A 27546-nucleotide genomic window follows, 5' to 3' on the forward strand; every position below is an offset into this window, starting at 1 on the left:
GCTTGCCCTTGAGTAACTGCGCTAAATTAGGGAAGATTCAGGCATTTCCTTCAATGTTCCTGGAAGAAATTTCTTCTTGTCAGACACTTATCAAATCCCCTATTGCCACACAATGCATTTCAGCAGTGTTTCACTCTCAGGTATTTTGAGCATTTTTAATAAGTTATTAATAGTAGAGGAAATATTTTTCTTTTAAACACTGTTCTTCATAAAGTTGAACTACAGTAGACTCTAATAACATTTGTAGTAGTATCACAAAGGAGTTGAAGACAAAATTATCAACCATATCATTAATTTAACTGTGGGTGCTGCTAACAGCTGATCTTGCTGCTTTGACTCAAGTACTTAAGGTTATGCAACATTCCTCCATTCAGGTGTTATCTGACTGGAACCTTTAGCCATTAGTAAAGTGCTAGCTCTGTTTAAAGAGTGGATATATATATATTAATTAAAAAACAACTGTACTGAGGTTGGGAGAAACTGCAACTACTTCTGGTTCCTTCTTTCCTTCCAAGCTAAGACTATACTGCTTTTCTGTTCCTGTCTGTAAGAGCTTCTCCCAGAACCTGATCGCAAGCATAGGCGTTTTTCTTCTCTGAGACTTGATGAGGTTGACAACAGGAGATGCTGCTGAGCATTAACCCTAAGGTATTCCAAAATTAACCTAAATGTTTAGCTTTAGTTACTCGTAGGTCTTCTCTTTGATGTGGCCACGGTGGTATAAGCAGGACACGGGTACTTGGGACTTTCAGTGCAACAGTACTGTGGCTTTTGAGACAAATCTTGGATAAGCAGAGCCTTCTCCAGCTTTTCCTGCTGTGATGTCATACATTCTCATCTTTTTTCTATCTCATTTCTGGAAGTACAGTTTGAGATAAGATGGGTTGGTTTCTTACCTAGAGCAGGCTCCGTGCTGCATGTGGCTTTGTGCAACACCTTTCCTGTGCCCAGAGTACTGAACAGTGATCTACTCTCACAGTAGCTCAGTAGCACCTCTGCTTTTAGTACCACTTACATTTCACCCTCTCAGCTCCTCTCTCAGATAGCTGTTTCACAGCATTCCTGGGTAGCTTTTTCCAGTGGGACACCTGTATGGTAGTAGGCTTACGCTTAAGTAACCAGTGGGAGAGAAGAGGCTCTCCAAGTCTTAGCTTGGGGAATAGATACGTTTGTCAACAGTGCAAGAGGATGGCAGAATCCTGAACCAGGGCTTCAGGGCAGATATAATGAGTTTTCATGCTCTGTTTTTTCCTCCCTTTGCACTTCAGGTTGAAGGTAGGTGGGATTGCTCATGCAGTGAGTGTACTCTGCAGAACAGACTGACCTTACGCTGTTCGCAGTGCCTTCTTTTCTGCTCTAAGGGGCTAGCTTAAATAAGGGGCTTAACCCACTCTTCCTAACTGCAGGTGTGTTAAGATCTTCCTCATTCCAAAGGAGCTTAGCGTTATGTCTTAAGGGAAGCTGCTTCTCCTTCTTAAAACACCGCTTTTGTTATATCCTGGAGCAGGAGGCGTTCAGTGAGGCCTAGAGGTTGTGGCTTTCCATACATAGCACCATCACCTGCTCACACGCACTCCTGTAGCTGCAGCTGTCCTCCATCTTTACGTAGGTCCCTGACATGAAAAGAAGTTGCAGAAGACATTTGTAACTTCCCCTGTTGGCAAAAACACAGGGAGGAACTAGCGAGCACAGTTTGTCTCCCCAGTATAAACTAGACCATCCAGTGCTGAACAGGGAGCAGAACTGTTGTCTACTCAGCTTCAGTGCCTGCTCCAATCAGTGTTTCTCCCCATTCCTCAGATGAGCCTGCCACTAAACCTCATTCAGATGAACGCTGAAAACAAGTCCACTCTAGTACTTGGCCAGGTCAAACTACAGGGGCAGGAAGGGGTGGGGGGGGTAAAGACTTATTCCCCATCTCGGTCACCCCATCATGCGAGGATGTCATAGTAAATGGATGGTTTCTTGGTCTGGTTACGAAACTGCTCTAGCTTCAGGCCGATCCTCAGAAGAACAGCTTCATCCCACCATTTTCCCATGACCTGGAAGAAGAGAGAGACAGAAGAGTAGCATCATCACACACAGTGATTGAAAGCCCAGGAAAACATGGCTAAAATTATTCCCAACAGCACCAAAAGGACACGTTTCTCACTTTTACCCCAGCAAATATGGCATCACTGTATTTGGGAAAAAGGCAGCTCAGTGACTTAATTAAGATGTATGGAACTTTTCATTTACACGAGACCCGTTTTAAAAGGGAGAAGAGCAAGAAAGGATTTAAATCACAGAACTGAGAGGAAAAGAGAGGAAAGCAGTGATAAATAATGGGTACGGATACAAGTGGACAGGGAAAAAGAGAAGTCTGTGTCCAGAACCCCAAAGAATCCATCTGGCATTCAGAAGTGAGTTACACTCTGAGGTGAGTGAGTTAACTCTTCCTCACCCAGAAGTTAAAAATTCCTTCCTAGTACCTGGCGACTCCTCGGTTGTGCTGTGTGGAACAGGATGAACCTGGTTGTAGTGGTTCAGGACAGAGCCACCTGGAGATTTTGTGTCACAGCATTCACAAAGAGCCAACACTTACCTGGAGACTGATAGGAAGCCCAGCAGTAGAATAACCAACGGGGACCACGAGGCCTGGAATCCCAGTCAAGTTAGCAAGCTGCATGAACCTGGGAGAGAAGCCGTCATCAACATTCCTGCCTTGGGACAGCAGCAAAGTTGCCCTTTGCGGGGGAGTGAGGATTGATCTGTCCTGCTCTACAGCCTGACCTCCGCAAGTTAGTGCGCCCAGTCTCCAGCTGTTCACAAATTTCCATTTTCATAGTGCAAACAGTAACTCTTCTTACCTCATGGACTGAACTATGAATGAAGTGTCATTGCTGCCAGTCAAGAGGTCAGATTCGTGGATTCTCGGGGCAGTGGAAGCAACAGCTGAGGAGGAATCACAGAATGGTTGAGGTTGGAAGGGATCTCTGGAGGGCCTCTTGTCCAACTCCAGCTCAGCTAGAGCAAGCTGCCCAGGATCACACCTGAGGATGGAGATTCCACAGCCTTTCTAGGCAGCCTGATCCAGTGCTCAAAGAGCAAAGGAAGAGTCACGCTGCGGGCAATAGCTGTGGGCACGCTGTGGGAATAGCTCAGTTCCTCAAAGCCATGTTTGATCTAGATTAGTAATGCAAACTCCCTCCCCCAGAACACAATCAAATCATTGGGATTTATGAACTGAGCAGTCAGTTTTCTATTTCTTCATAAATAAGTAGATGTCTAGTCCCTCCTGTGCAACTCTGCTGGTTCTGCACCTCATTTTCAACTACCAAAAGGGAGTTTTCTGACTGCCTTGGATACAGGCAGCAAGTATAGAAACGCACAGCAGTCATTCCAACCAGGCCCCGTGTTCTTGTGGAGGCCTGAGGCAGAGTTAAGCCTCTGCACAAAAGTCACACTCTTAAAACTGGGAAGGAAGAGTTAATGGAGCAACTGTTCTCAAAATGTACCACAACGGTCAGGGAGCAGCTCTTTGGTCAAGGTTGCCAATACCTGGTGTAACGATGCAGTTCACAGTGGTGAAGATCTCTCGCAAAAACCTCATGCTGCGAGTTCTCTGTCGATTTGCCTGCAAGCAGAGAGACTACTGTCTGACCAGGCCCTCTTGGTTCATGAGGCTGAAGTTTGATGATGACTGCCTCTGCCCATCAGAGCCCACGCCTTTGCAAAAGAGAACATCCTTCCTGCATTTTGGAATCAACATGCAGTATGCCAATCCAAGTGCCCCATCACTTTGCATGTTTTCACTGCAGAGGAGTACAGCTGGCTGGTATCTTTCCACTTGTATGGGGAGGTTAAGAAAACTATCTACCCCACCTTTGCAATTTCACTAGGTGCCTCCCCTTCAATCTGCACCACAGTATGTTCCTCACCGTAATATAATCCAGAGCTGTAAACTGGGAAGCCAAGGCTAGGGTAGCCCGCGTCTCCAAATTCTGAAAGAGAAAACATCAGTCATTGGCTCTCCTTGCAACAGGCTTGCTAATCACATTTTCTTGCCTTAGGCAAGTACAAAGAAAGATAGAACCTTCCAGACTCCCTCTTTTCTACCCACCTTTCCCACCCTAATCAGCCTGCCATCAAGCTTAAGTGTCTTCCTAGGAACTGCAGTTCAGATCTCTGCATGCTTTAATAGTCTTCCATGGTGACAGGAAGAGTTTTACTGTGGGCATAACAGCTTGAGGGGCCTCACACGTGTTTAGTCAACAACAGCAAGAAACTGCGTGTGATAGCCCAGGAGTTTTCTTCCAGGTCTACTCTTCTGTATCAGCAGTCATCTAACAGGTGGATTGTCGTAGAAAAAGCAGGAGAGCCCCATGTTTCTCACTGCCATAAGACCCTTGTTCTGCATCAGCCATAATAACTACTGCCATTGATCCAAGCTGCTGCTACTTACCATTTCCTGGAAATGTTTGTTGAAGTCAGGTTGCAGCATGTCCCTCATCTCACTCAGAATGCAGATCACATGTGCTATTTTCACTTCCTCCATCTCTGGAAGAGACACTTCAACCACGCTGGCTCCCAAACTCTGCAGGTACTCCACAGCTGAGTACAGAACAGGTGAAGCACAAACAACATTCTTTAGACTTCACAGAAGGGATGAGAATCTGCTCCCCCTTGAGAAGTCAGAGACCCCGCTGGCCATTACAAGGCAAGCATCTTCAGTGCATCATGCTGCACGCAGATTGCTGCGGCTGGTTCTCACAGGTAAGTCTTAGCCCTAATTAGGTCTCAGTGCTCCAAGGGAGCAGAGGTAGGGGTTTGTAGATAGGTTCCTAACTTACCAACTACATTTTTGGCAAGTTCCTCTCCTCCCTTTAGCCTGCAATTAACCCAGACAGTAAAGAGGGACTGATAACACTTCTGTGAACTATCTCAGCTCCAATGCACAGGAGGCTAGCTATTATGACAGACATTGTCATCTGTTTCCCCCACATCACCAAGTTCAATTTTGCTCAGTCTGCAATCTAACAAAGCCACCCTGAAGGCACCATTTGGCTGATTTCAAGGAAATACTAGAGGACTGGATACATCATAAAATCCTAGCCCTGTCTTTCCCACTGAATATAACTTTGTGAAACAAGTCCCTCCCTTAAAAGTCTTTTACCATGAAAGCTTGCAGAGTAACTATTACTGAGCAGAGGATCTGCCTTTATACAGAGACAGAGGCTTAGCACACTGAACTGCATTCTTCCATTGTAACCTGACAAGCCTACAACTGTTGAGCTTTTCAACCCTCGGCAGTCAGAGGGGCTTCCCTAATACAAAGCTTCCACTGTCTGCACAGTCAGACCTCTTAAAACATCTGCCTTTAAAAACTTCAGGACAGATCTCTTTAATGCCTCCACAGAGGGAACACACAACTTTATGCAGATTAAGAGACTTTTGCTCTTTACCTTTCTCACAGATGGTCAGGACTTCTGCATCACATGCCTAGAAAACAAGAGGAAAGAACTGAGCAGACTTGAGTAACCTCCCTCTTCTCGTTGGTGAGCACTCACAGGCATTTGGTCCTCATGGAGCTTTCCCTGCTCCTGCCTCTAACGGTAAGAGAAACACAGCCATCCAGAACTGCCTTAGGCTACCTGTTCCAAGAGGACAGCTTGCAAGGCGTACCCCTAAGGAAAAGGAAAGGTCTCCTTTTCTAGAGGAGAAGATGTTCCTCCTCCACACTGGGGCAAAGCCATCCTTGTTTTCCTCTAGGGAAGAAATCTTGGGCACATTCATGGAGCTGCATTACGATTGCCAAGTGGCATTAGCTTGCAAGCCCAGTTTCTACATTGGGATGACAAAATACAACAGCTACACCACTGTCACCAAATGGATATGGTAATTTTCCTCATTTGTTTTTAAATGAATTCCCTTTTGGAAACAATTCAGAAGCATCACTTTCAATAGAAACAGCAGCATGAGGAAGCATATGGCCATGAACTGTAGTCATTACCTTTCCTCATACCTCCAACAGACTTTTATTCGAAAGGTTGCCTTAGGAAAAAGTTATCCCAGAGGGTGTTTTCACCTAAGCCATATTCCCCTCCAATTATAGGGCTAAATACAAGAAGTTCACGAGGAAAGGTAAGAGAACACTGAATGCACTGAATTCCTTCAAAATTTCATTTTGCAAAGCATCAGGAAGAAAGAGACAGAATAGGTACCTTAAAAAATGTCCAGTCCACTCCCACTTTTAAGCCTTTCAGGTCAGGAGCACACATATCTGACAGGGTTGCTTTGGGTTGCTTTAGTCCTGCAGGGAGCAAGCAAGAGTTCCTCCTTTTATCTAGGATGCCTGCAGGACGGCAGAGCACCTGGGTTCAGGGAGGAGAATGCTCACCTACCGTATGGATAGAGTGGATCCGGTTCAGCAAGAATACTGTAAACAATGGCTGCATCTGCCACTGAGGTACAGATAGGGCCTTTAAAAGAGAAATCAGTTACAAAAACACGACGGGGAATAAATAGGACCCTCCTCCCAAGGTCTTACGTAGGCCCAGACTGCCTCCTCAGCAACAACAACACAGCGAGGTCCCTGAAGGGGGGCACAAGTCCTCTTACCTACGCTGACTGTGGAGTAGGAGAGTGGGTAGCTGCCATGACAGCTGATCCGCCCAAAGGTACCTGGAGAACAAGAAATGGGCAGTTAGCTAGACACGAGCAGTCACTGGGAATATCTGAATCTGAGAGCTCTGCCCCACCCGACTGAGACAGTAAGGAACACACCCCTGCCAACAACTTTCATGCCAGCTGTTTCACAGCCTAGTCACCAATCTTTCAATACCCTGTTCTTCAGGAGCAAGATTATCAAGAGAAGGAGATGCCACGCTCTGGAAGATCTCAATCACTTCACACCTAATACCAGCTGTCGTCTACAAGCGTTCTTGTCAACTTTCTGACCAGTTACACAGCCATCGTCATTTTCCTCAGCTGAACCAAGATTAAGTTGACTGTGTGTGAAGGACGGAAAACCGGGGTAACGGTTGAGTACCTGGTCAGATGAAGCAGCTGAGATCTTTCAGAATGCTAAACCCTTCCCAAAAGCTGGCATCTCTTCCAGGTGGCGATGGATTTGCCTGCCTCACCACCTTCCATACCGTAAGAAATGCACAGGGCGTTGTTTATGTCCTCTGCACATTCCCCTTGATTACATTAATTCTTACCTCAAAATCTGCATTCCTACTTCTTGTACCTCTGAGATAAGGGGAATGGCTACGTGCTGGTTTGATACAAGCCCATTACCAGGTCTAACTTACCAGATACAAATCGGAGCAGCATCAACCCTTCCATATAATCAAGGTAACGGGAATCCATCTTGGGTGAAGCTGCTTTCACTAGCTCACTACAGATACCCAGCTACATCACGAACACCTCCCAGCAGAGGAGGAAGACAGAAGAAGGATAAGTGGGTAGAAAGAAAAGCAGCATGCGAGTTTTGTTTAGCATTTGAATCACACACAGAAGCTATTTTTTTCTGAACATCTCTTCAATGGTCAGTACTGAGAATACTTCCACTCTGCCATTCCAACCTGTGTGACTCTCAGGGTGTTACGCTCCAGAGCTTCTCCGGTTGAGTTTTACATGGCAGGAATTAATGGATTGTGCCTGACTTGTTTGTGGCATCCTATCTGACGCAGTAAAGACGACATACACACACAGATTAAAGGGCACTACCTTTCAGCCCCACCACACCACAGAACGAAGCAGGAATCCTCACAGAGCCGCCTCCATCTGTGCCAATACCCACTGGGCAGAGACCTACAAAATACACACACAGGGCTCTGATCAGAGAGACATTGTGTTGCCCTGTCCATTCTACCAGCAGCTGTAGCCAAGACAGCACAGAGAGCTCTCTGTTCAGCCATGAATTCCCTCCAGCTCCTAAACCCTTCATGAACTCTGAGTGCCTGAGGCTCAGGACTTACCTCCCACCACCCCCAAGCTCAGTTTACGACCACCTACCTGCTGCTACAGCTGCTGCTGACCCACTGGAGCTCCCACCTGTGAAGTGGTTGGGCTTGTAGGGATTCCTAGGGATCTTGTGGTACCTGAGGTAGACAAACAGTGTTGAAACTTTTCCTAGGAAGGCCTGAGTGTGTTAAAGGGTAGGAAAAGATCTAGAAACAGCACAGGGATTCAAATCTCTTACTAAAGAGACACCAGTCCACCCCAGATAGTGCTACATCCCTGAAAAAAAAGACTGAAATAAGACTTTTTGCTCAGAGTCCAATCTCGTTATCATCAGCAGCCTATCCAAAAGAAAGAAACTCAAAGCAATAGGAAGGATGCTGTTCCAGTTCTTCTGGTTGTGATTGCACCGTGCCATTACCGCATACTGTAGTGCATTACACTTCCAAAAGAAAGATTCCAAAAGAAAGAGCAGTCACTGCCCATCAGTTCTTAAAGAACCACAAGCGAGTCAAAACCCCCAGCTTTGCCTTTTATTCCAAACTCTCCAGTCTGTCCCTGGTCCTCAAAGAGACCTGCCAGGTGGGAGGGCATCCAGCTGGTGTTGCAGCCCACACACAATGCCCGTGAATTTTGTTGTAGCTGTGGGGGAGCCCCAGTTCCATCCAGCTGCACATGTATCAAGTGTGGAGCTTATCAAGGCTATGAGAACCACTGCTCTGACACAGCAGTTCTCAGCTTGCTATAGCTGGAAAATTCACAAAAGTAAATTATAGTGAGCTTGTTTTAGCTAGGAAATAAAAAAGCTATGTTCTCCTGAGCTGATTGTACCTTTTCTCCTTATTCTTGGCCATTAGCCATTTTTGTGACTGCTCATTAGATTGCTATTTAGTTGTTTTATGTCACTGCTTTTGTCTACTGCTCATCCTGTAAACATTTACACCTCCACACATACAAGGCCTTGGAAAGAGCTCTTTACTCAGCAGACACGATTTGAATCCTCTCTTACCTTTGGTTTCCTCTTTCCTTTGGAAGCCTTCAGGCTTCCAACATCTACTGTTTTCATACCCACAGGGTTCTCCCTGCACTGGGTGTTTCAGTCAGTTTTATTCTTACACGTCTGCCCTGTTTTTGTACCCTTCCCTGTCAGTTCTGGGCAGACTTTTAGGTCTGAGGAGAGAGGTAGAGAGAGGGAAGGGAATTTTACCTATTAGGGTTGCATCCAGTCGTTCCAGTCCCTAGTTCATGCATGTTTGAAACCCCAATAATGACAGCTCCAGCCTCTCTCAGCTTCTTGGCCACAGTAGCATCTTCTGTTTCAGGCTCAGTCCCGAGAAACACTGTTCCTACTCGGTGATGGTAAGGTACCTTAGCAAGAAGACACCTTATTACTCATCCTAAAACCTTGGTATGGCAGGCAGGCATGCGTGCATGCTTCACATGCACACTTCACCCCCACAACAGTTCTCAGACATCAGGACCCACTGAAGTAAGAGCTAGGAAGTCTCGCTCTTCATCTTTTCCTGTGTTGTTCCTGTCAAGAGGGATACTTAACCCTTCACTATTGGCTTCCTCTCACATGCAAAGGAGTCTTGCTAATACCATGAGGAGCAGAAACACACAGATGTCCAGAAAGTCTGCCTCTCTATAGCAATGCAGTTGCTAGGCCCAGAGGCTGCAGAACCAAGTCACCTCGGCCCCAGAGCACACAGGAGCTCTTTTTCCTACATTCTATGCAAGGAGCTGCAGCATTTTAAATCTGCAGTGCTTTGAAGCAAGGAACCAACATTACATGGATGCCAAAATACCAGATGAATTCATTTTCAGGGTGTGCTAAGTACTCTTCACACTTACATAGTGATGTACGTAAACAGGACTCCCACCCTATGGGTAGGTCCTTCCAGAGTCCATGACAGCTTGATGGCACCTCCAGGCGTATTTAGTAGTAACTGCTGCTAAGCGGTAAGCACAACCCCACTGTGGGTGAGGACTTTCAGAGTAACTTTCATATTTCTGATACATGTATGTCCTTAAAGGTAAGGAGAGAGGGATCCTTTGCCAGCAGAGCAGAGGGAGTGACTGAGAAATCCAGGCAGTTACGCCCACTGCTACAGGTGTTTTTATATATTCTCATCTTGTCAGCAGAGGGACTGTTTCCCACCCCAACCCTCTGCTCCCTGTGGATTGAAGAGATCAGTACAAGATACGGAAAACATCTGTCATAACTGAGATCTATCATCAACTAGCAAAATTTGTTAATCCTACTCATTACAAACCCGTATACTGCCTCTTATTACAAAAGAATTCACAGGCTTATGCTGAGGAGTTGGCCTTAAAACCTCCTTGCAGCAAGTTGTCCCGGTTGACTACTTGCAGCATGAACTGACAGCTAGACAAGGAAACTCACCACTTTGAACTCTTCTTTCAGGCACACTGGGATGCCATCTAGATGAGACAGGGTACATTTATTCCTGTAACGAGCAGTGGAGGCCTCAGCCATCTACACAGCAGGGAAAAAAAATTTAAAAAGTTGTATGTTAGATAGGTAGGCAGAGAGAGTTGAACTGAAAGTCATTACCAGTATCAGAACAGATACTGCGAATGGCTTTGTCAGGCTGCTTGCAAGCCAAATGATAAAGGTTTCTTTTTTCTTCCACTGTTTGCTGATGGGGTAAGCATTTACTGCTTAGAAGCATCTATGCCACATAAGCACATGAATCCCGGTTTAAAAATAGTAGCCCAGTAGAAAACAGATTGCCTTAATGCTAACTCGCTTTGCAGGAAGGGAAGCAAACTTTTTTTAGTCCTCAACACAAGGAAGAAGCAAAAAACATATTTTTTCTGTGCAACATATCAGAAGAAGAGCCTCTGCCCTTTCTAATGGATGCTACCACTCTTGGGGTGGCAGAGGCCCCTTTGCTACCAGAGCGGCACATTACCAGCATTATTTGTTCCCGGTCCCATTGCACTATCGCTCTGAGTGGGGGCGTGGATTTGTCGCAGTCCTCCAGCGTGGCAATGATGTTCTTTGCCACCTGAGATGGCGTCAGCTTCCCACTCCTACAGGACAGAAGTTGGGATCTTCATTACAAGGCCCCCCACACCACACCCACACACAGAGTTTGTCTCTCAGGTAGCAAGGCGGCACCTGTCACAGCTGTAACCAGTAACTAGATAATAATCTGTGTGTGGTGATGATTTCAACACAGTTGACACCAACACAAGAGGAGACACCCTTCCCCAAGAGGAGAACTTCCTCCACAACACCCCTCCCACCCTCAGAGTAGGGGCAGGAGCTGGTAGACTTGCTCATATGTTCTTGAAACACCAGATAAGCAGGGAAGGACTTTATGGAGAGCCTTCAAGCTCTTCAAAGCCCAAGGTTACGAAACTGCCAGTACCATGAGCTTAAACAAGAGGACAGCCCATTTTATACAGGCTTCCCACTACAGAGAGGGGTCTCGGAGCAGCACCGTCATAACCCACCTTTAACAAAGAGGCCTTCCCTCCCTCCTGGCTATGTTAGCCCATGAACAGATCTGTCTCTGGCTGACACTGAAGCCTCACAGTCAGCATTCAGCTGTAACACCAGACTGCAGCGTCAGCCATTTGCTCCAAGGCCACAGCCCACTGGCAGGGGTGGCCCCTGAGGAACACGTGCCAGGAGTGCAGCAGGATTTATCTGAGCACTTCAGATCTGGCACACGTCCCAAAGGCAACCAGGAGTTACTGAGCAGCCAACAGCTCACGGAACCTCAGAGTCAAGGATGTGCTTCCAGCTGCTCCCAAGCTGGACACAAGGACTGGGAGAACACAGCCAAACTGCTCACAGGAACACAAGCAGTTGGGGAATCAAGGTGTTCTTCAGAGACCCACAGTATGTGCAGCTTGCATCATCCATACGAACCTTTCTCACCTTCTCACTCACTTGTTTGGGCAAACAAAGTATGTAGAAATCTCTCCCAGAGGAGACCAACGATAAGCCAAGACAAACAGTATTTAAATATCCTTGCAGAGCTGGTAAGAGTTGTGCCAGCTCTCCCAGTTGGCTTTCCTTTGTTATTCTATTAGAGGGAAAGGACCGGAAAGGATGATGCTAAACAGAAGTACCTCAAGGACAATTCTAACAGGGAGATGCCTGCGAGCTCGTGGTGCAGCAGCAGCCCATGGCAGAGGAACACGTGAGACAGTTGTTCCCAGACTGTAATTTCACCTACCTGTAGCAGTCCAGGTAGTCTTTGATCCCTTTGAAGCTAAACCCTTTGCTGGCAGAATCAGACCTGCAAAGAAAGGATCGAAAGGGCAACTGTGAACTGGCAAAGCCACCTCTGTTTTAAACTGCAGAATCCAGCATCAGTCCAACACAGGATGGGAATTGCCCACTTACAGGGCATCATCGGGACTGCTCGCCTAAGGATTTTAGCTCACACTCTGTCAGACTCCTTGCACATATGCAGGGCGGTAAGTCCATTAAGGGTGCCACAGAAATAAGGGGTCAGTTTTGCTGACGTGTTCTAGTTGTTTCATATTTCTACTGCAATAAAGCAGTCACTAAATTGTTCAAAATTTATTCCAGGTTTACATTTGCAGTGTAAGGATCCATAATGTGCTATGTAGGGAAGAGGCAAGGTTCAAATAATCTGCCCTGTAGCACTCAGTGTATCACTAGTAGAGCCTGGGACACAAGAACCAGAAGGCTGCACTCAGCCTGACCAATGCCTGCAGAAAATACTTTCCTCCCTCTAAAGTGAAGGCGCTGAATGTTATTCCATGCTATAGCTTAAGAACTCAAGTGGGAAGCAAGCTTAGTGTTGCTAAAAGCTCAAATATATAGAGAATCTACTCTCTGAGATGCTGGTGAAGCACAGCTCATGGACATCTTCAGTAACTTCTAGACAGGCCCACAGCTAAGAACAAAACCAGACAGGGAGAGCATTCATAGCCGTTCAGCTGCCCCCGTCTCAGCATCAGACTTCAGTGTGACATGTGAGCCTCAGTAACATTTCATCCCTAATCTGGTGAGATTTAATCAAGTACAGGCCACAGTGAAGAAGCTAAACAGGCCTTCTTGACGCAGCCTAAGTAACAAAGACTAATTTCTTGTGGGTTGTTTGCTTTGTACCCTGTGTTTCTTTTCTCCTCCCAGCAACTGCTGTTTTCTATTTGAGATTCCTTGCAGGCAAGAAACAGCACACCTGCAAACTTAAGGGATGTATACATTGACTGGCCAACCACTAAGTATATCTACTCTAATAGTGCAAGCAGGCTTCCTGAAGCTAGCAGAAACTTCACATTGCATGCAACTACTGGTGATTTGTAAGTTACAAACGAAGAGGTGGCTGGCAGCACTATTTGTTTTGTAAAGTACCGTGACATGGAAAGAATTTTTAATCCAGATTACTGACAGTTTCTGGCTAATATAATAACATGTGTGTTCTTCCACTCCACTCTTAAACATCACCTACTCACCTTGCATCTATCAGCTGTTTCATAATATCCGAAGTGCTTTTAGCCTCAGACTTGTCTTCTGTAACCTCCGCAGCAACCTCCGGGATAAACGTGGGATCTTCACAAATGTCAAGAGAACGCATTAGAGACAAGTTGTGCATCCTGAAAGAGAGAGAGAGCTACTGCTAGAGTTTGCAAGCTCCACCATGACTAATTTTTCCAGACTGTTCAAAGTGAACTTTACCCAAGAACATTTTGTTGTAGCAGTCTGCTCCCACAGCAGGAAGTTGCAACAGTTACAAGATAATCTTTCACACCTTTCTAAACCCTTGCTGAAGACAGCACCAAATCTATTCTGCTTGCTTAATAGAGCCTCCTACCTCTTGACGTAAGGCCAGCCAGCCTCCATAAACCCAGGCTGGGAAAGAAACAGTGGAAGTTTTCCCATTTGCTCTAATTAGATACATCACCCGCAGACCAAAAAAGACAGAAACAGAGAGAAAAAGAAAGAAAAGAAGGCAGTCTGCACCATACATTCAAGCACTATCCCTGGTAAAACCAGCACCTCTTCAGACTTTTCCGTGACCTGCCTCAACATAGCTTGTTTGCAACCAAATGTGACAGGGATTGAATCAGCATGAGTTCAGGGTTTGGAGTACATGTGAGTGAAGCATAGAAACCCAGACCATGTCACAGATATCAAGGAATGATCTACTGTATAACAGCAGTAAAGCTTGTCTGGGTTTGCTTTACTTAAAAAGTGCATACCCAAAGTAAAAATTCAGGTGCGTTTAACACATTTCTACATGTCCTGGGATCTGCACAGATGACCTAGCAAATTATAGATATAAGCCAAGGGAGAACGTGAGCTTCCTGACTACTGGCTTATAGTGCAATGTGCACTTGCAAGCACGGTTTCCAAATCAAAACATAAGTGAGAGGACAGAAGAAAAGGTTACTCAAAACTAATGAATGTCTTTAAAAAGAACATATTAAAAATGCTGAACTTCATGTTCGGCTTCATTTTCCTGCTATTATTATTTTCCCACTGCTGGTGGTACACACTTCAGATTTGCAAAACCACAAGCTTTGAAAGAAAGACTGCTCTTTAGCAAGAACTTAGGAAGGCAAAGAGACAATCTGGTGAATTCAGTTTCTGTGCACCTGCCTGAGTGTGAAAAAGGGATAATTTCTTCACGTAGAAGGTCACCCAAACTAGAGTAGTTAAAAAAAATAATCTGATAAACCACTTCTATGAGATAATCTTTCTCACTCTTCACTCAAATTATGCTACTTCTCTGTTTGAACAGGTAATCTTGGGTAACCTGTAATACATATGCAATGCAAGCACCTTAAGAAAAAAAAAAAAGAGAGAAAGAAAGAAAGAGAAGCATGGTAGGAGATAAAACTCCCCACTTACCTTACTAATAATGGCAGTAACAAGAACTGTCCAAAAGCCTGAAAGAACGTAAGCAGAAACATTGGTTGGGCACAACTTTGACCTGAGGATCTTCCCCACAAGACAACGAATGCTGAATGTGCTCACAATTGCTGCAGAACACCCTAGAGCATGCACTTGTATTTCGGGCCATAAACTTGTTCCAAAATGCTTTCCATCCTCCTCTCACACTCATAGAATCATAAGGACTGTATTTTCCTGCTCTCCTGCAGGGACATGCATTTGTCCTTCCCCAGCTCAGCCCCAGAAAGCCTGCACCTGCAGGCTGCAGCACTGTTGAGAGGCACCTATATAGCTCCCAACGGTTACTTTCTTCATGCTCTGGGCATACAAATAGTAGATAGGGCAGAAGCTTATTATTATTTCATTTATTCCCCTTGTCAGCATCTTTCCTGTCACCGTATGTACTCAGCTGCCCTGTAGAAGACACTCGGTCAGCTCCTGCAGTAAACAGGGTCAAATTGGAAAAGCATGAGAAATGTAGAGACTCCATGGTAGCAGGCAGCTGAAAACACTCTCTGAATACCTCACTTCCCAATATAGCAATGCCAACAGTCCCAGGGTTATCAGCCTTGTTCTAGCATGCCTTAATAGCTCAAGAATGGACTTCCAAAACACATGAAAGGAGCGTGGCTCCAGTACTCAGTGCAAGTCTGAAGCAAGGTTCACATTCCTATATCCATGAAGTGACATGTTGCTTCACAAATTGCATAAAAATTACAGTCTCTTTTTGGAAAGGCATCGCTCCTAACCTGCATCCACTGTAATCTGCGACAGTAAGCACCTGTATGATGAGATTGGGAATGTATGTCCCCCCCTCCAAGGGGTGTATGTCAGGAAAGGAAACGAGCCCAGGGTTGCACAGCAGATGCAGCCACAAAGCAAAAGATCAGAAGATATTCTGGTTAGCATATCCTGGAACAAACTGCTCATGAGATAAGCTCGCCATCCTCTCAGCAACTATGTCGCAGCCCCCTGCTATCTTTCACTCCAGGCCCAACCAGCTGCCAAGCTCTGGAACAAGTCACACTACTGAAACAGGACTTCTGCCTATAACCTCAATACTGCCTCAAAGCGAAAGGCTGAGCAGCGGCAGGGACAGCCAAACCCAGCCGTCCCAGAGAGGACAACTGGTCACTGGTCCCTGCAGAGGGAAGGAGATATTTCCCCTCGTGAATGTACTGCCTGGCGGCACTCGCACCTGCTCCAGAGCCCTCCTCCTCCTCCTCCTGCACAACTGCCAGGGCAGAAACAAACCCACAGGCTGGAGGGCATGCCAGCACCCGGGAAAATAGGAGCGCTGTTTACAACAGCTGTCCGCAGCCTCCTCGTGAAAGCCACGCTCAGAGAGGCTGAAGGACCTGAATTCCTTTATGTCTGAGGGAAATCTACACTGTGGCTGCTCTCTGTTTTGGGCACCTGAACGGAGGGCGTGAAGGCGGCGAAGAGCCTTCACTTCAGAGAGCAGCTCCGCGCCCGCAGCATCCCACCACAACTAAGGGACACACGGCACCCCAAAACACGCAGAGAAAACGTTCCTATAAGGAATCCCTTACAAAGCACGTCTCTGTCCTTACACCACGACCTCCTCGGGCTTCCCCGTGCTGTTACAGCCCTGCTACCCCACCCGGTGACAGACCCCCGGCTCCGGGGGCAGCCGCCGCCTCCTGACGGCTCCCCCGGCGGCGGCGGACATTTTGTGCCCCGCCGGCCGTGCCCGCGCCCCGACTCACCGTGTTGACCGCATGGCTGAAGAGGCGCAGCCAGAAGCCGCACAGCCGGGGGGCCCACTGCGGAGAGGAGGCGAGAGGTGAGCTCCGGGACCCGCTCCCCGCCGCCCACCCGCCCCGGCTCTCCCCACATCCCCGCTGCTCACGGTGTCCCGCGGAGGGCTGCGGGCTGCCGGCCGGCCCGGCTCCCGGCGCTGCACCACGGCGGCGGCGATGCCCGTGTGCCGCCGCACGCAGCACAGGTACACGGCGGCGGGCAGCGCCGTGAGGGGCAGCAAGAGCAACGGCAGCAGCGCCATCGCGGCCCTTCTCCGGCAGCCGGCTCCCCGGTAAGGCGGCGGGGCGGTGCTCGGGTCTCGTCCCGCCCGCAGCCGGCCCCCCGGGGGCTCGCCCCGCCTGCGGGGTGCCGCCATGTCGCGGTTCTGCCCGGCGCCTCGGCGCCCTGGCGGGGAGCGGGCGGCAGGGCCCGGCGTGGAGGAGGAGGAGGTTTATCGGTGGGGTCTCACAGGTCAGTGCGGGGGGCTCGGTGCCGGCATTCGTCTGCCGGTGGGGTTTTCTGTTCCCTGAGGGCTTGTGAGTTATTCCTGCCCCTGTGCACTCGCCCTACTCTCACATTACCCCCGGGGTAAAGCTGTGGTGCAGCATCATTAATCTCAGTACTTAAGTCCAGGTATAAAAAAAGATCTTGAAGATTCCAATTTGACTCGTTTTGTGTTTGTTTTGATACACCGTGCCCAGTAATAAGGCTTGCTCTGCAATGGTGCTAGCTGCAGCCATCTACACTTGGGATCTGTCGAGCTGGAAAGCATCTTGTTGAAATGCGATTATTATACTATAGTAGTTTGTTACAAATATTTCCAAACTAGTAGCTTAAAGAGGGTTTTGAATATGCATTTGCATATTTTAAAAAAGTGGCTGGAGGTGAAAGTGAAGCTATCCTTCAGGCATGCAGAGTGGCAGCTTAATTATCAGATCGCATTCCTTGTACAGGCCTTTGTAATGACTTTAGGGCATTTTTATGCATACAAGTTCCTGAATATGGTTGAAATGAATGAATTTGCTGTGACACCAGTGTCTCTGCTACTCTGCAGGGTAAAACAGCTCCTGATAAAAATTTGTGTGACTTTCCTATAAGGCAGTTGGTTGGCAGAAGGTCCGGTCTGTGCAGGACCTGTTTCTGGTGGCTTCAAGCTGTGACAGTGTATTGGATGGCTATGTAACTTTAACAAATTGCTTTTATTCCCAGGCATTAAGCTTCGTCCGTATCAAATAGAAGGTGTAAACTGGCTGGTGCAGTGTTACAAGGTCCAGCATGGCTGTATCCTTGGCGATGAGATGGGTCTCGGGAAGACTTGTCAGGTATGTCGCCTTCTTCTTCTGAAAAATTAGGTCTGCCCAACTTTTTAGCTCAGTGTTTCTGCATGATGAAGAGAAGCACCTAATGATTGGTCAGTTAAGCAGCCACATCCTAAAGTCCTTACACAAAAGACAGAGCTCTTTCTTTTGTTCTAGAATCACTTAAAACCCCTATTAGGACCTGAGTAACATTCCAAAAAAAAAATCTTTGGGGAGGGTTGTAGAAAGATGAGTGATCATTTTACACAGACATATGAATGCATAATTCATAGTGTATGTGGAATTAACAGGTAATACACAGTCAGTATGGAGGCAATGATGTAGTTTTGATGCACCTGCAGCAAGATGATTTTTGAATTTCTCAACGTGTGGATTAAAGTTGAGTACAGACAAATTTTTCAGAGTATTTTTGGTTTTTTTTTCTTATGCTTTTTTTTTTAAATAAGTTTTTTAATGGGATTCAGTTTTGTCAGAGAATGAATGTTTGTGCTTTGGTTCTGCTGATGGTGTTCAATGAGTTTTAAATAACAAACTGGTAGTTTTAGAAAGTGATGTATAGTAGATCTTCTCTGTGGCTGTGGGAGAAAGGTCTTTGGAAAAAGGGTTCCAGATATTGAGGTCATGTTTTAGGCCCTAAGCTTTTATGGCATTGATGCTGGGTCTCGCTTGGTATTCTCTTAGGCCTGCTTTGTGCTAGAGACCCTGTAGGAATCGGCTACAACGTTCAAGAAGGAGACAGTTTATGCACGTTCACACATTTTCTGTTTAGCAAAAAAAAAAAAATCATTTCCCTTGCCTTCTAGACTATTTCTCTACTTCTTTACTTGACCAAAAAAGTAACGAACAAAGAGAGATTTCTGATACTGTGTCCTTTGTCTGTTCTGAGCAACTGGAAGGAAGAACTGGAGAGGTAAGTTTCAGCAGTTGACCCACTCATATTCTTGCTTGAAAAGTTACAAAGACTCTTCAAATATGTTCAGTCTAAGAATTTCCTTCCTTTCAAAAGGAATAAAAGTTTTAAGGGAAGCTACCAAACCAATAAATCAATGCAAACACCACTTGTATTTGATGCATTGCCCTTATGGTGCTGTGATATACATGAATTCATCCATCTTAAAGCATTGGATGACTTTCAGTACAAATGCCCCCACTAGCTGCTTGTTTTTTGTTTTCTAACCCAATCCCCCATGCTCAGCCTCTCTTAGACAAAATCTGCTGAAGACAGCCAGGATTCTGTATGATGAAAGGTAAGACCCATGCTGAATAGTGTGTTTCTTGGCATGCTCACACATACATCTAAAATATATTACATCTGTGCATGTAACCCATCTTCACTGAGGTACAGTGTCTGGGCTGATAGCACATTTGCTATGCCCAGAATCTGTATATTTTAAGCTGGAGCCTTAACATTGCTTTTAAGAAGAGTTGCTGAAAGTTAAAGATTAGAACAGATGCATTTCTGCATGGTTGTTGAGAAATGCTGTGTCAGAATCTGAACTCATTGAGGTTAAATTTTGAAGTGAGCTGGCTTGATTTGGGTAGACTTGCAGTTGGAATAGTTGGGGAAAAGCTTAATGTGGTGTACGTCAACAGTGAACAGCTATCCAGGAGGAACACTAGGCTGGTATTAGTGGTGGGATTAAGTGAGGAAGAATTTTACAGTCCCAACTCATCTTCCATAGAATTGGTTTTATCTTCTATTTCTCTATGAGGGATAGATGTTTTGAGGCCCTAGCTTGGAAATAGTTGCCGCAGACATTTTTTACTTTTGTTTTAACTGCCTGTGGGTCAATTATTTGGTTCCAGCTGGAGAAACTGCATTCATTCACCTGCTTCTCACAAGTTTTTTGAGTTCAGAATAGCAGATGGACCATGATGGACTGGTTTTCCATCGTCTGTGCTGAACTTTGAGACCTAGGAGAAAGCAGTTTATATGGAACTTCTCCAAACCAGAACCAGCAGCTGAGGTTCCAAGCTGAGATTCAAGTTAATCAGGAAGGGGTTAGATTCAAGAGCTGAGATCCAGCCAAGTATCACAGGAGGGTAAGGTGTTTGGACAGGAGGTTCTCATTATCTCTGTGCTATCCAAGTTTGACAATGGGGTCCAGGATCTTAAACATGAAAGAATGATCTTGTCTCACTTTTTTTTTTGCTATCTTTTTCTTGACAACAGGTTTGCTCCAGGTCTCTCCTTTGTGACATATGTAGGCAACAAGGAAGAACGACCCAAGCTGCAGCAGAATCTGAAAGAGCAATCTCACTTCCATGCGCTCTTAACAACATACGAGGTACACAGTGCCTTTGTCGCTTGAAAGGAGGGCTCAGGTTTTTCCTTGCCTTTTTCATTCCGTTGTACAGCTCAGCTCTTGTTCTCTGTACTCATCTCTGATCTTCCTCAGTGATTCTCTACTCTGTAACCCACTTCCTCCACTTAGATAAGTTGCTGCAGTTTTCATGTCCCTAAGATAATCTAATTTAACCCTGGCTGTATCACAACTTGAGTAAAGAAAACAGAAACACCCTTAACTATTGCTATGTGGCAGCTGCATTGCCTTTCTATGTTTCCTTACAGACCTTCAGTATTTAATAGAAACGTACACGTGTGATATTTATTAAGATTCTATTAATCAGGCAACACAGGAACACTTTGAAAGAGCTTGTCTGTGTTTGTATCCTCTTCAACATGCCCTACTCAGATAAAACTCTCATTCTTGGACTGTAAAATGATGAGGTTTCTATTACAATTGACAGGACTTTGGGCTGAATCTGGTCAGGACTCTCTGGTGAAGGTCCTGTCCTGCTCTAGACTGACCCAGTAGGGTTGCTTCCTTGTTCGCTGCTTTAGACTCTGCATGGCCTGGTGCTCAGTTGTGTGAAGCGGGGTAAAAAGCTTAATTTTTCTCTGATGAATCAGTCCCACTCAGGTGTTACTTCATATCAGTACTTCAATTTTACTTTAACAGTCTCTTAACAAACACACCAACCAATTTGAAATTAAGTGAAAAAGCATCTTACAGATTCCTTTTCCCCTCTGATCTCCTTTTCCCTTTGCCTTCTCACTTTCCCTCTCCAAGTATTTTACCATTTTCTTCCTCTGGGAGCTGTGACCTGTGCTGATCTCTCTCAGCCTGCATCTGTTTTCACACTACACAAGCAGGAGTGCAGTGATAAACCTTGTCCTGAATGTGATAGGTGGAGGTGCATTTACTGAACCAAGCCTGACAAAGTGATCAACTGTATGGAGATATTCTTTTAGCTAGTGTTTTTCTCATCTCTGTTGTTCTAATGATAAAATTATGTGCTTTTAAAAGATCTCTCTTAAGTGACACGATTTCTCTTCCTCTTTGAATCTGAAGTTGGGCAAACGATGTGAGCATTTAAGGATATTAGCGGGTCAGATTAATCCTCTGAAGCATGTTTTTGCTTAGAAAGATTGTAATGCTGAAGGTGTGTGGTGTTTCTTACAGAGTGAGAAGGATATGAACAAACTTTACAGACTTGAAGAATGTTTATGACACCTGTAAATTTCCATTAATTCTCTGAGATTTTACTGCTGATGCTTTGCCAGAGAAGCATTAAAATGTAAGGTCACAACAGCTTGTGGTTACAATAGCTGTCATGTTACTTTCCTTAGGTAGTAACTGACTTCATTCCACTCTGCTGTATTTTGCCATAGTTTACAAGTAGACATAAAAGATGATCTGTTGTAACTGATGTGTTAACTTAAGCCATAAGTAACGATTCATTTCCTTTCATTGCAGATTTGTCTGAAAGATGCAGCATTTCTCAAACTGTGAGTCTGGTTTTAATTTTTTTCAAATTTAATTCTGCAAGTCTGTCAGACATTTCTGAAGCGTATGTTTATTTGTGTGCAAGATCCTACGCTTGTATCACAAGATCCAAAGATGCTCTTTAGTTATGATTAGAGCTTTGGCTGTACCACGTTTCAGTGAAGGATCCTTAATGTCAGTTAAGATGTATCTGAACTTCTGCCAAGGACAATTCTCAAGCCAGTTAACTCAGAATAACATGATATATAGCAGCTTATAGCAGGATATTAAATATCAGTCCAGAAGATAGGCATTTAGAACAGACGCGATCTTCAAAAGCTCCAGATTATAAAGGTATTAGATGAAAATTTACTTAAATTGACCTGCGTTATACCATGGTACTTGTGCTAATACCATATCCTGAAATTTATTGCCTCTTGCCACCAGTCAGAGCTGTGGAGGGCTTACGGAGCATTGTGCTTTCTAGCAAGACTCATTATACAGCTTAAATTCAGCCTGCAGGAAGTACTGTCACGGTCATGCAGGATTTTACAGACACATGAAATGGGGAGGAATCTTCATATTTTTTTAGTAATGGCACAAATGCCTTGTGATAGTGTTAAATGCTGTGACAAATGCTGGGGGCAGTCAGATACCATCAATAGCTCAGGATCTTTGTAGGAGCAGAAATCCAGCAGTCCCCACAACACCGTTTTGGATCTTAGCAGTAGCCAGGCCCACAGGGGGGCACCCTGTTGTTTTTCTGCAAAGCACCTGCCTTGGCCATTGCTGGAAACAGGAGGTTGTGTTGGGTGAACACATGGTAGAAGCCAGGCCATATGAAAGGTAGCCATGGGCATGGTGTCCTTATAGTTCCATGTCATGTCCTGTGCTGCTGCATATAATTCTATTTATTTTACATCGTAGCCCTAATGTGTAGTAGACAGGGAGAGCAAGGGACTAGCCCTAGTACCAGCTCCAGTGCAATTTACAGGTTCCAAGGCTAGCACATAATGTCAAAGCTGTGTCACTCAACAATTTTTCCCTTCTATTATTCCTTCTGAAAAAGGTAGCTGCTAATAAGTTGTGCCTTGTCCTGTGTAGGTCTTGGAACGCATTGTAAAGGTGGGTCAAAGTTACACCCCACGATCACCGCTCCTTACAAGCAGTGTAACGATAAAAATAAGTGGAGCAAAAGCCCTACTGTAATGTAATGGACGGAGGGATCAGACTCTGCACCTGAATTTCTGCCATGTTTCACACTGCAGCGTCCCCTCTGCACTTCAGTTGCTGAGCCTGCAGGGACATTTGACCATCCTAGCAGTGGAGATCCACTCTTAAATAGCAAAAAGAAGAATCAAGGGGAAAGAAGAGCTATGGGGAGAATATAGATCTATGTGATGCCAACCCTTGTATTCCATTGGGAAGAGAGGGGTGTGGGTAAGAAGAGCTGGATGGTCATGCTTTCCCTCCCCTGCATACCCATCAGCCAGATCTGACCGCGTGGAAGTTATTCTGTGATGTGGAAGTTGTAACTCTAGTGATAAGCAGGAATGAGCTGAAAAGATCTGGAGCTTGTATCAAGCCCAGTGGATCTACTAGGTTGCCAGTGATTCTGCAGCCTGGACAATGAGACTCTGCATGTGCCTGTATCAAGCCCAGATTAAACTGAAGTGCCTGGCTTGGGTGATTTGCAAAAGGTTTGTAATGCCTCTGCCATCACTAGCCTACCATTGCTGCTTTCTTTTGCACAGGTGCAGAGGCCTAGTTTTATGTCTTTCCACGTGATAAATCTTGAATGTTTGATGCACTTGTAGCGTATGTCATTTTTCCCACAGAAATGGAGGGTGGAGAGAGAAACAACGAATTCGAGTGAACTTACTCTAGTTATGATTTCAGAAAAACTCATCCAGGCTGTAGCTAAGAAGCTGTGTTGGCTCTTGAAAAGCTGTGAATTCCTTCCACCCTCCCACCCCTCTTGTGATTCTTGCACGTGGTTCATGGTGTGAGAGCATCTTGAGTTCAGCCAAGTAGAGGCACCACTTATTTCAGTCTTTTTGCACTGACAATGATTTGTCTGCACCTAACTGAAGATGCTGCTTTGTTTGTTCACAGTTTTAACTGGGCTGCCTTGGTTGTAGATGAAGCTCACAGACTGAAAAATCAGAGCTCTCTGCTTTACAAGACACTTTCTGAGGTAAAATAACTCATCCATCTTTTAGCATCTGAAGATTTTTCTCTTCACAATAGGATACATATTCTCCATTTGTTCCTCTGTGTATTTTATTAAGCTCTGGGCCACAACCATTTTCCATGAGAACTGGTGAAGAGATTCCCATATTTAGTGGCAGATAGACAAGAGCCTATCGCGTTGGCCTTGTGTGGACATGGGCAGTGTTTGGAGCTTGTCTCTTATTGTGGTTCGTGTCTGTGCTTGACAAGTTGGAGCAATCTGAGAGACCACAAAATGTAAAGAAACTACGTGTAGCACTGAACCACAGCTATGCTACTGAAGCAATAGAAGTCTGACTGATGTAGGACGTAGGACGGTATGAAGTGACAAAGAGGCTATCTCCAACCTTGTCTAGTTGGTAGGACCCTGAGTCATGAACTGTTGACTTCCATTGTCTCACTTAATAGAGCCACCATTGTTTATTGAAATTAGTAGAATTGCTCTAACTTCCCTTGGGCTGTCCCAGGTAAGAAAGCATCCCTGCTTTCTCATGAATGAAATGAATGTGTGTGTGAAGGATTCTTGTCATGGCAGTGAAGCATGGACGTTACGTCTGGACTGGCAGCAGCAACAACGAAATACAATACTTTTATGAATATTTTTTAAATTACATTCCTGAAAGTCTTATCTTCTGAATATATTTTCCAAGATGGCTGTATTTCAGGACAGTTGAAAAGAAATAGAAGTAATTCACTTTACCTCTCCTAATGTATTACTAAATACATTAGTATTTATAATATTACTAAATATAATATTAAATATAATAAATAGAATAGAAATATATTTAATATACATTACATATATTATATAATATATATTATGTATTGTATAATAATATATTATGTGTGTTTATATATAATAAACAAATATATAATAATATATAGTATTATAAATATAACTATATTAAATAATAAATATAATAAATATAGTATAGCTAAATATAATATTACTAGACTTGAGAAAAGACTTGCATTCTTTCAAAGGCAACCGTATTCCCCAAGTACCTTTACACAGGTTACCGTAAGCAGCATGGATCAGATAATGGCACTGATTGTCAGAGTTAGTCAGAAAATACAAATGGGTGTGATCTTTTGCAGTTTCATTTCACTGACCTATTCTGGCAGCATTTTCTAGTCATCTCTAATTACTTAACAGTGAGTATGCAGTATTTGACTGTAGGAAGCACGGATGTGGGAATTTTAATGATGTCGCTTTTGCACTTTGTTCTTGTTTTGCTATGCCATTTTCCTTGCATTGATGCTATCCTGCTCAGTTTGGTGGAGCTGTTTGATTCTCACACCATACCATATGTTGGATGGGTTTGGCAGAAGTTTGCAGCATTCTACAGGCATTTATGTGCCACCTCTCATCTTGAGGTTAAGCATAAAAGTGGTGTGGGTGGAGTTGTACATTAAGTAACTTTTCATTTTCAGATACCCTCTCCTAATCATTCTGTTTTGCTGTTCATTCTTTCAGTTCTCAGTAGGCTTCAGCGTGCTACTCACAGGCACACCAATCCAGAACAGCCTCCAAGAACTGTACTCCTTACTCAGCCTTATTGAACCTGACATTTTTCCTAGGGAACAAGTGAAAGCATTTGTGGAGTATTACCAGGCAATTGAAAAGGAGAGTGAGACAGGTAATTAATAAGCAATGCTGTATTTGAATCAGAACCAGCCATTATCTTGACTGGGAGGCAGGCATGTTGTGTTCCCTTTATTTGCATTTTTTAATGCTAGTTTTAAAATGAAGCCACTAAAAGTAATGATTACTTATCTTAATGTAGCTCTTAAGTACTTCAGGTGTGCAGCTGTCTTTTGTTTCGTCTGTGAAATTGGGCTTGAACCATTTCATTAATACATGTAAGGTTCCTTTGTACATTTATTTTGGAAGTATAATTGCTGAAGGTGCTGCATAAATTACTTATGCTTAGTTCAGTAATCTCTTTTTTCCCTGATTCTGAATAGCCAAAGAATTGCACAATCTTCTGCAGCCATTTTTGCTTCGAAGAGTCAAGTCTGAGGTGGCTGCAGAGCTTCCGAAAAAGGTCGAAGTGGTTCTGTACCATGGCATGTCAGCTCTGCAGAGGAAGTACTACAAAGCTATTTTGATGAAAGATCTAGGTAAGTGAGGGTTTTGTACCCTGTCAGTTGATTTGGGGGCTGTTTGATTCATCATAAGTTAAAACCATGAAATAAGAGACATATGGATCTAGAGATGGTTTTTGGCAGGACTAGGGAGGGTCAGCCTGTAACTAAAAATCTTATCTCCAGGTAATCCTGTTCCTGTCCCTTGTTTTTGTGTTCAAACAAAAAGGTTATGTAGGACATTTTAGATCTGTGGATCTCTACAAATTTTCCAGTAGTAATACAGATGCTGTATGGTGTACTGAAAACTACTGGATGTAGATTTGAGTGTCTTAGGAAACCACAGGACGATATAGATGCTGCAGCTACAGACCCTTACCATAACAGCTCTCTCCTTGGTACTTGGTATACAAACTAGCTGTAACAAAGTAATCTGAGGTATGAGAGCTAAAGTATTTGCTTCTCTCTGAAATCCTCATCTTCCATCAATGCATAATGCATCATATGGTTTGCTAGTGCCTTTGTGCTATATGGAAAATATAACTGGTAGGATGGAGAGCCTTTGTTCTTCTAGGGCTAATGCCTGGTGCTTCAAGGAGCCACCATGCTTTGCATAAACACCACCATGCAAGCTGAGTCTTCTTCTTCTAAAGTCAGCCTATGTGCATATCTCTTTGTTTTCCCCTCAAAAAATACATTCCCTATTAACTTCCTGGAAGTCTTTACTGTGCTGTATTACTTTTTTGTTGTTGTTGGAAAATTCAGATGAACTGCACCAAATTACTTTCACTATTTCTGATTATTTCTATATCTGTAATGTACGCTTTGAACAACATCACTGACACTTTCCAGGGAGTCCAGAAAGTTCCAGGGATTTTGACAAGGTGGAGTAGTTTTCATCAGGGTCTTATTTCTAAAGGCTTGCTCAAAAAAAAGAGAAAGTGAGGGAAATTTTATTTGGCTTATGAAAACAGGTATGTTAATCTTGAGATTGAAATCCAGATGCAAAAGTTATGCACAAAGTGTTACTCCAGTGCTGAAGCAGTGTAGAGCAGTGTTCAGGTGTTCTCAGTCGCACAATGGTGAAGGTGAGCTTTCCTGCTCTATTCTTTTTTCTGTGCTCTTTGTTCCAGATGCATTTGAAAGTGAAACAGGAAAGAAAGTAACACTTCAGAATGTCCTAAGTCAGCTTCGGAAGTGTGTTGCCCACCCATATCTTTTCAATGGTAAGAAAACACTCTTCTCTCTTTTGAAATAGAAAGAAATTCTTCTCTCTCTCTTTTTTTTTTTTTTTGTGTACACATTGATTTTCTATAATTGCTTGGCAATGTAATGCTGAGAAGAAGGAAGTAGTAAACAGCGTTGTACTTGGATCAGAACCAGCTGTGAGTTTGTGACCAGTTCCAACATACGACAGCTCATCAGTGATGAGGAATAAAGTAGAGGCCTGTGAAGCCTCAGTTTTTTACTTTAGTTCTCCACTTGATTTCTTGTGTCTTCTCTCACTTAAACTATG

At 44.5% G+C, this 27546-nt stretch overlaps 2 protein-coding genes across 6 annotated transcripts in view; one reads left to right on the forward strand and one right to left on the reverse strand.

Moving 5' to 3' along the window:
• Positions 1-141: 141 nt before the first annotated feature.
• LOC308187550 (uncharacterized protein) lies at positions 142-17012 on the reverse strand. The gene is made up of 20 exons (XM_080575644.1): positions 16731-17012; positions 16588-16644; positions 14816-14853; positions 13417-13557; positions 12165-12227; positions 10887-11007; positions 10355-10447; positions 9155-9315; positions 8002-8087; positions 7714-7797; positions 6601-6663; positions 6384-6461; positions 6204-6292; positions 5445-5481; positions 4445-4593; positions 3921-3983; positions 3541-3616; positions 2850-2934; positions 2585-2672; positions 142-2042 (listed from the first exon to the last, which is right to left on the reverse strand). Exons 1-20 carry the CDS (start codon positions 16995-16997, stop codon positions 1932-1934), a joined length of 1950 nt encoding a protein of 649 aa, XP_080431770.1. The 5' UTR covers positions 16998-17012; the 3' UTR covers positions 142-1931.
• The window catches only part of CHD1L (chromodomain helicase DNA binding protein 1 like), a 23082-nt gene continuing 12175 nt past the window's right edge, over positions 16640-27546 (forward strand). The window contains exons 1-9 of one of the 5 annotated variants that reach the window (XM_080575640.1): positions 16640-16664; positions 17831-17943; positions 18744-18850; positions 20114-20228; positions 21702-21733; positions 23826-23907; positions 25420-25582; positions 25911-26066; positions 27164-27256. In XM_080575640.1, coding sequence (XP_080431766.1) covers positions 17920-17943; positions 18744-18850; positions 20114-20228; positions 21702-21733; positions 23826-23907; positions 25420-25582; positions 25911-26066; positions 27164-27256 — 772 coding nt within the window. In that variant the 5' untranslated portion in view covers positions 16640-16664; positions 17831-17919. Of the gene's footprint in view, positions 16665-16955; positions 17093-17830; positions 17944-18743; positions 18851-19168; positions 19188-20113; positions 20229-21701; positions 21734-23825; positions 23908-25419; positions 25583-25910; positions 26067-27163; positions 27257-27546 lie in introns of those variants that run through there. The other 4 variants (XM_080575639.1, XM_080575642.1, XM_080575641.1 and 1 more) reach the window with 4 other exon arrangements.

Source organism: Anser brachyrhynchus (genome assembly GCF_964034855.1).
Source record: "Anser brachyrhynchus genome assembly, chromosome: 1".
NCBI lineage: Eukaryota > Metazoa > Chordata > Aves > Anseriformes > Anatidae > Anser > Anser brachyrhynchus.

Excerpts from the sequence above, each read along its gene's own strand:
- LOC308187550 (XM_080575644.1), bottom strand. The coding sequence starts at position 16,997 with ATGGCGGCACCCCGCAGGCGGGGCGAGCCCCCGGGGGGCCGGCTGCGG. Across the intron at positions 14,854-16,587 it reads TCAGCCATGCGGTCAACACG|GCTTTTGGACAGTTCTTGTT; the intron begins GTGAGTCGGGGC and ends ACGTTCTTTCAG. Across the intron at positions 2,673-2,849 it reads TTCATAGTTCAGTCCATGAG|GTTCATGCAGCTTGCTAACT; the intron begins GTAAGAAGAGTT and ends CTTCTCTCCCAG.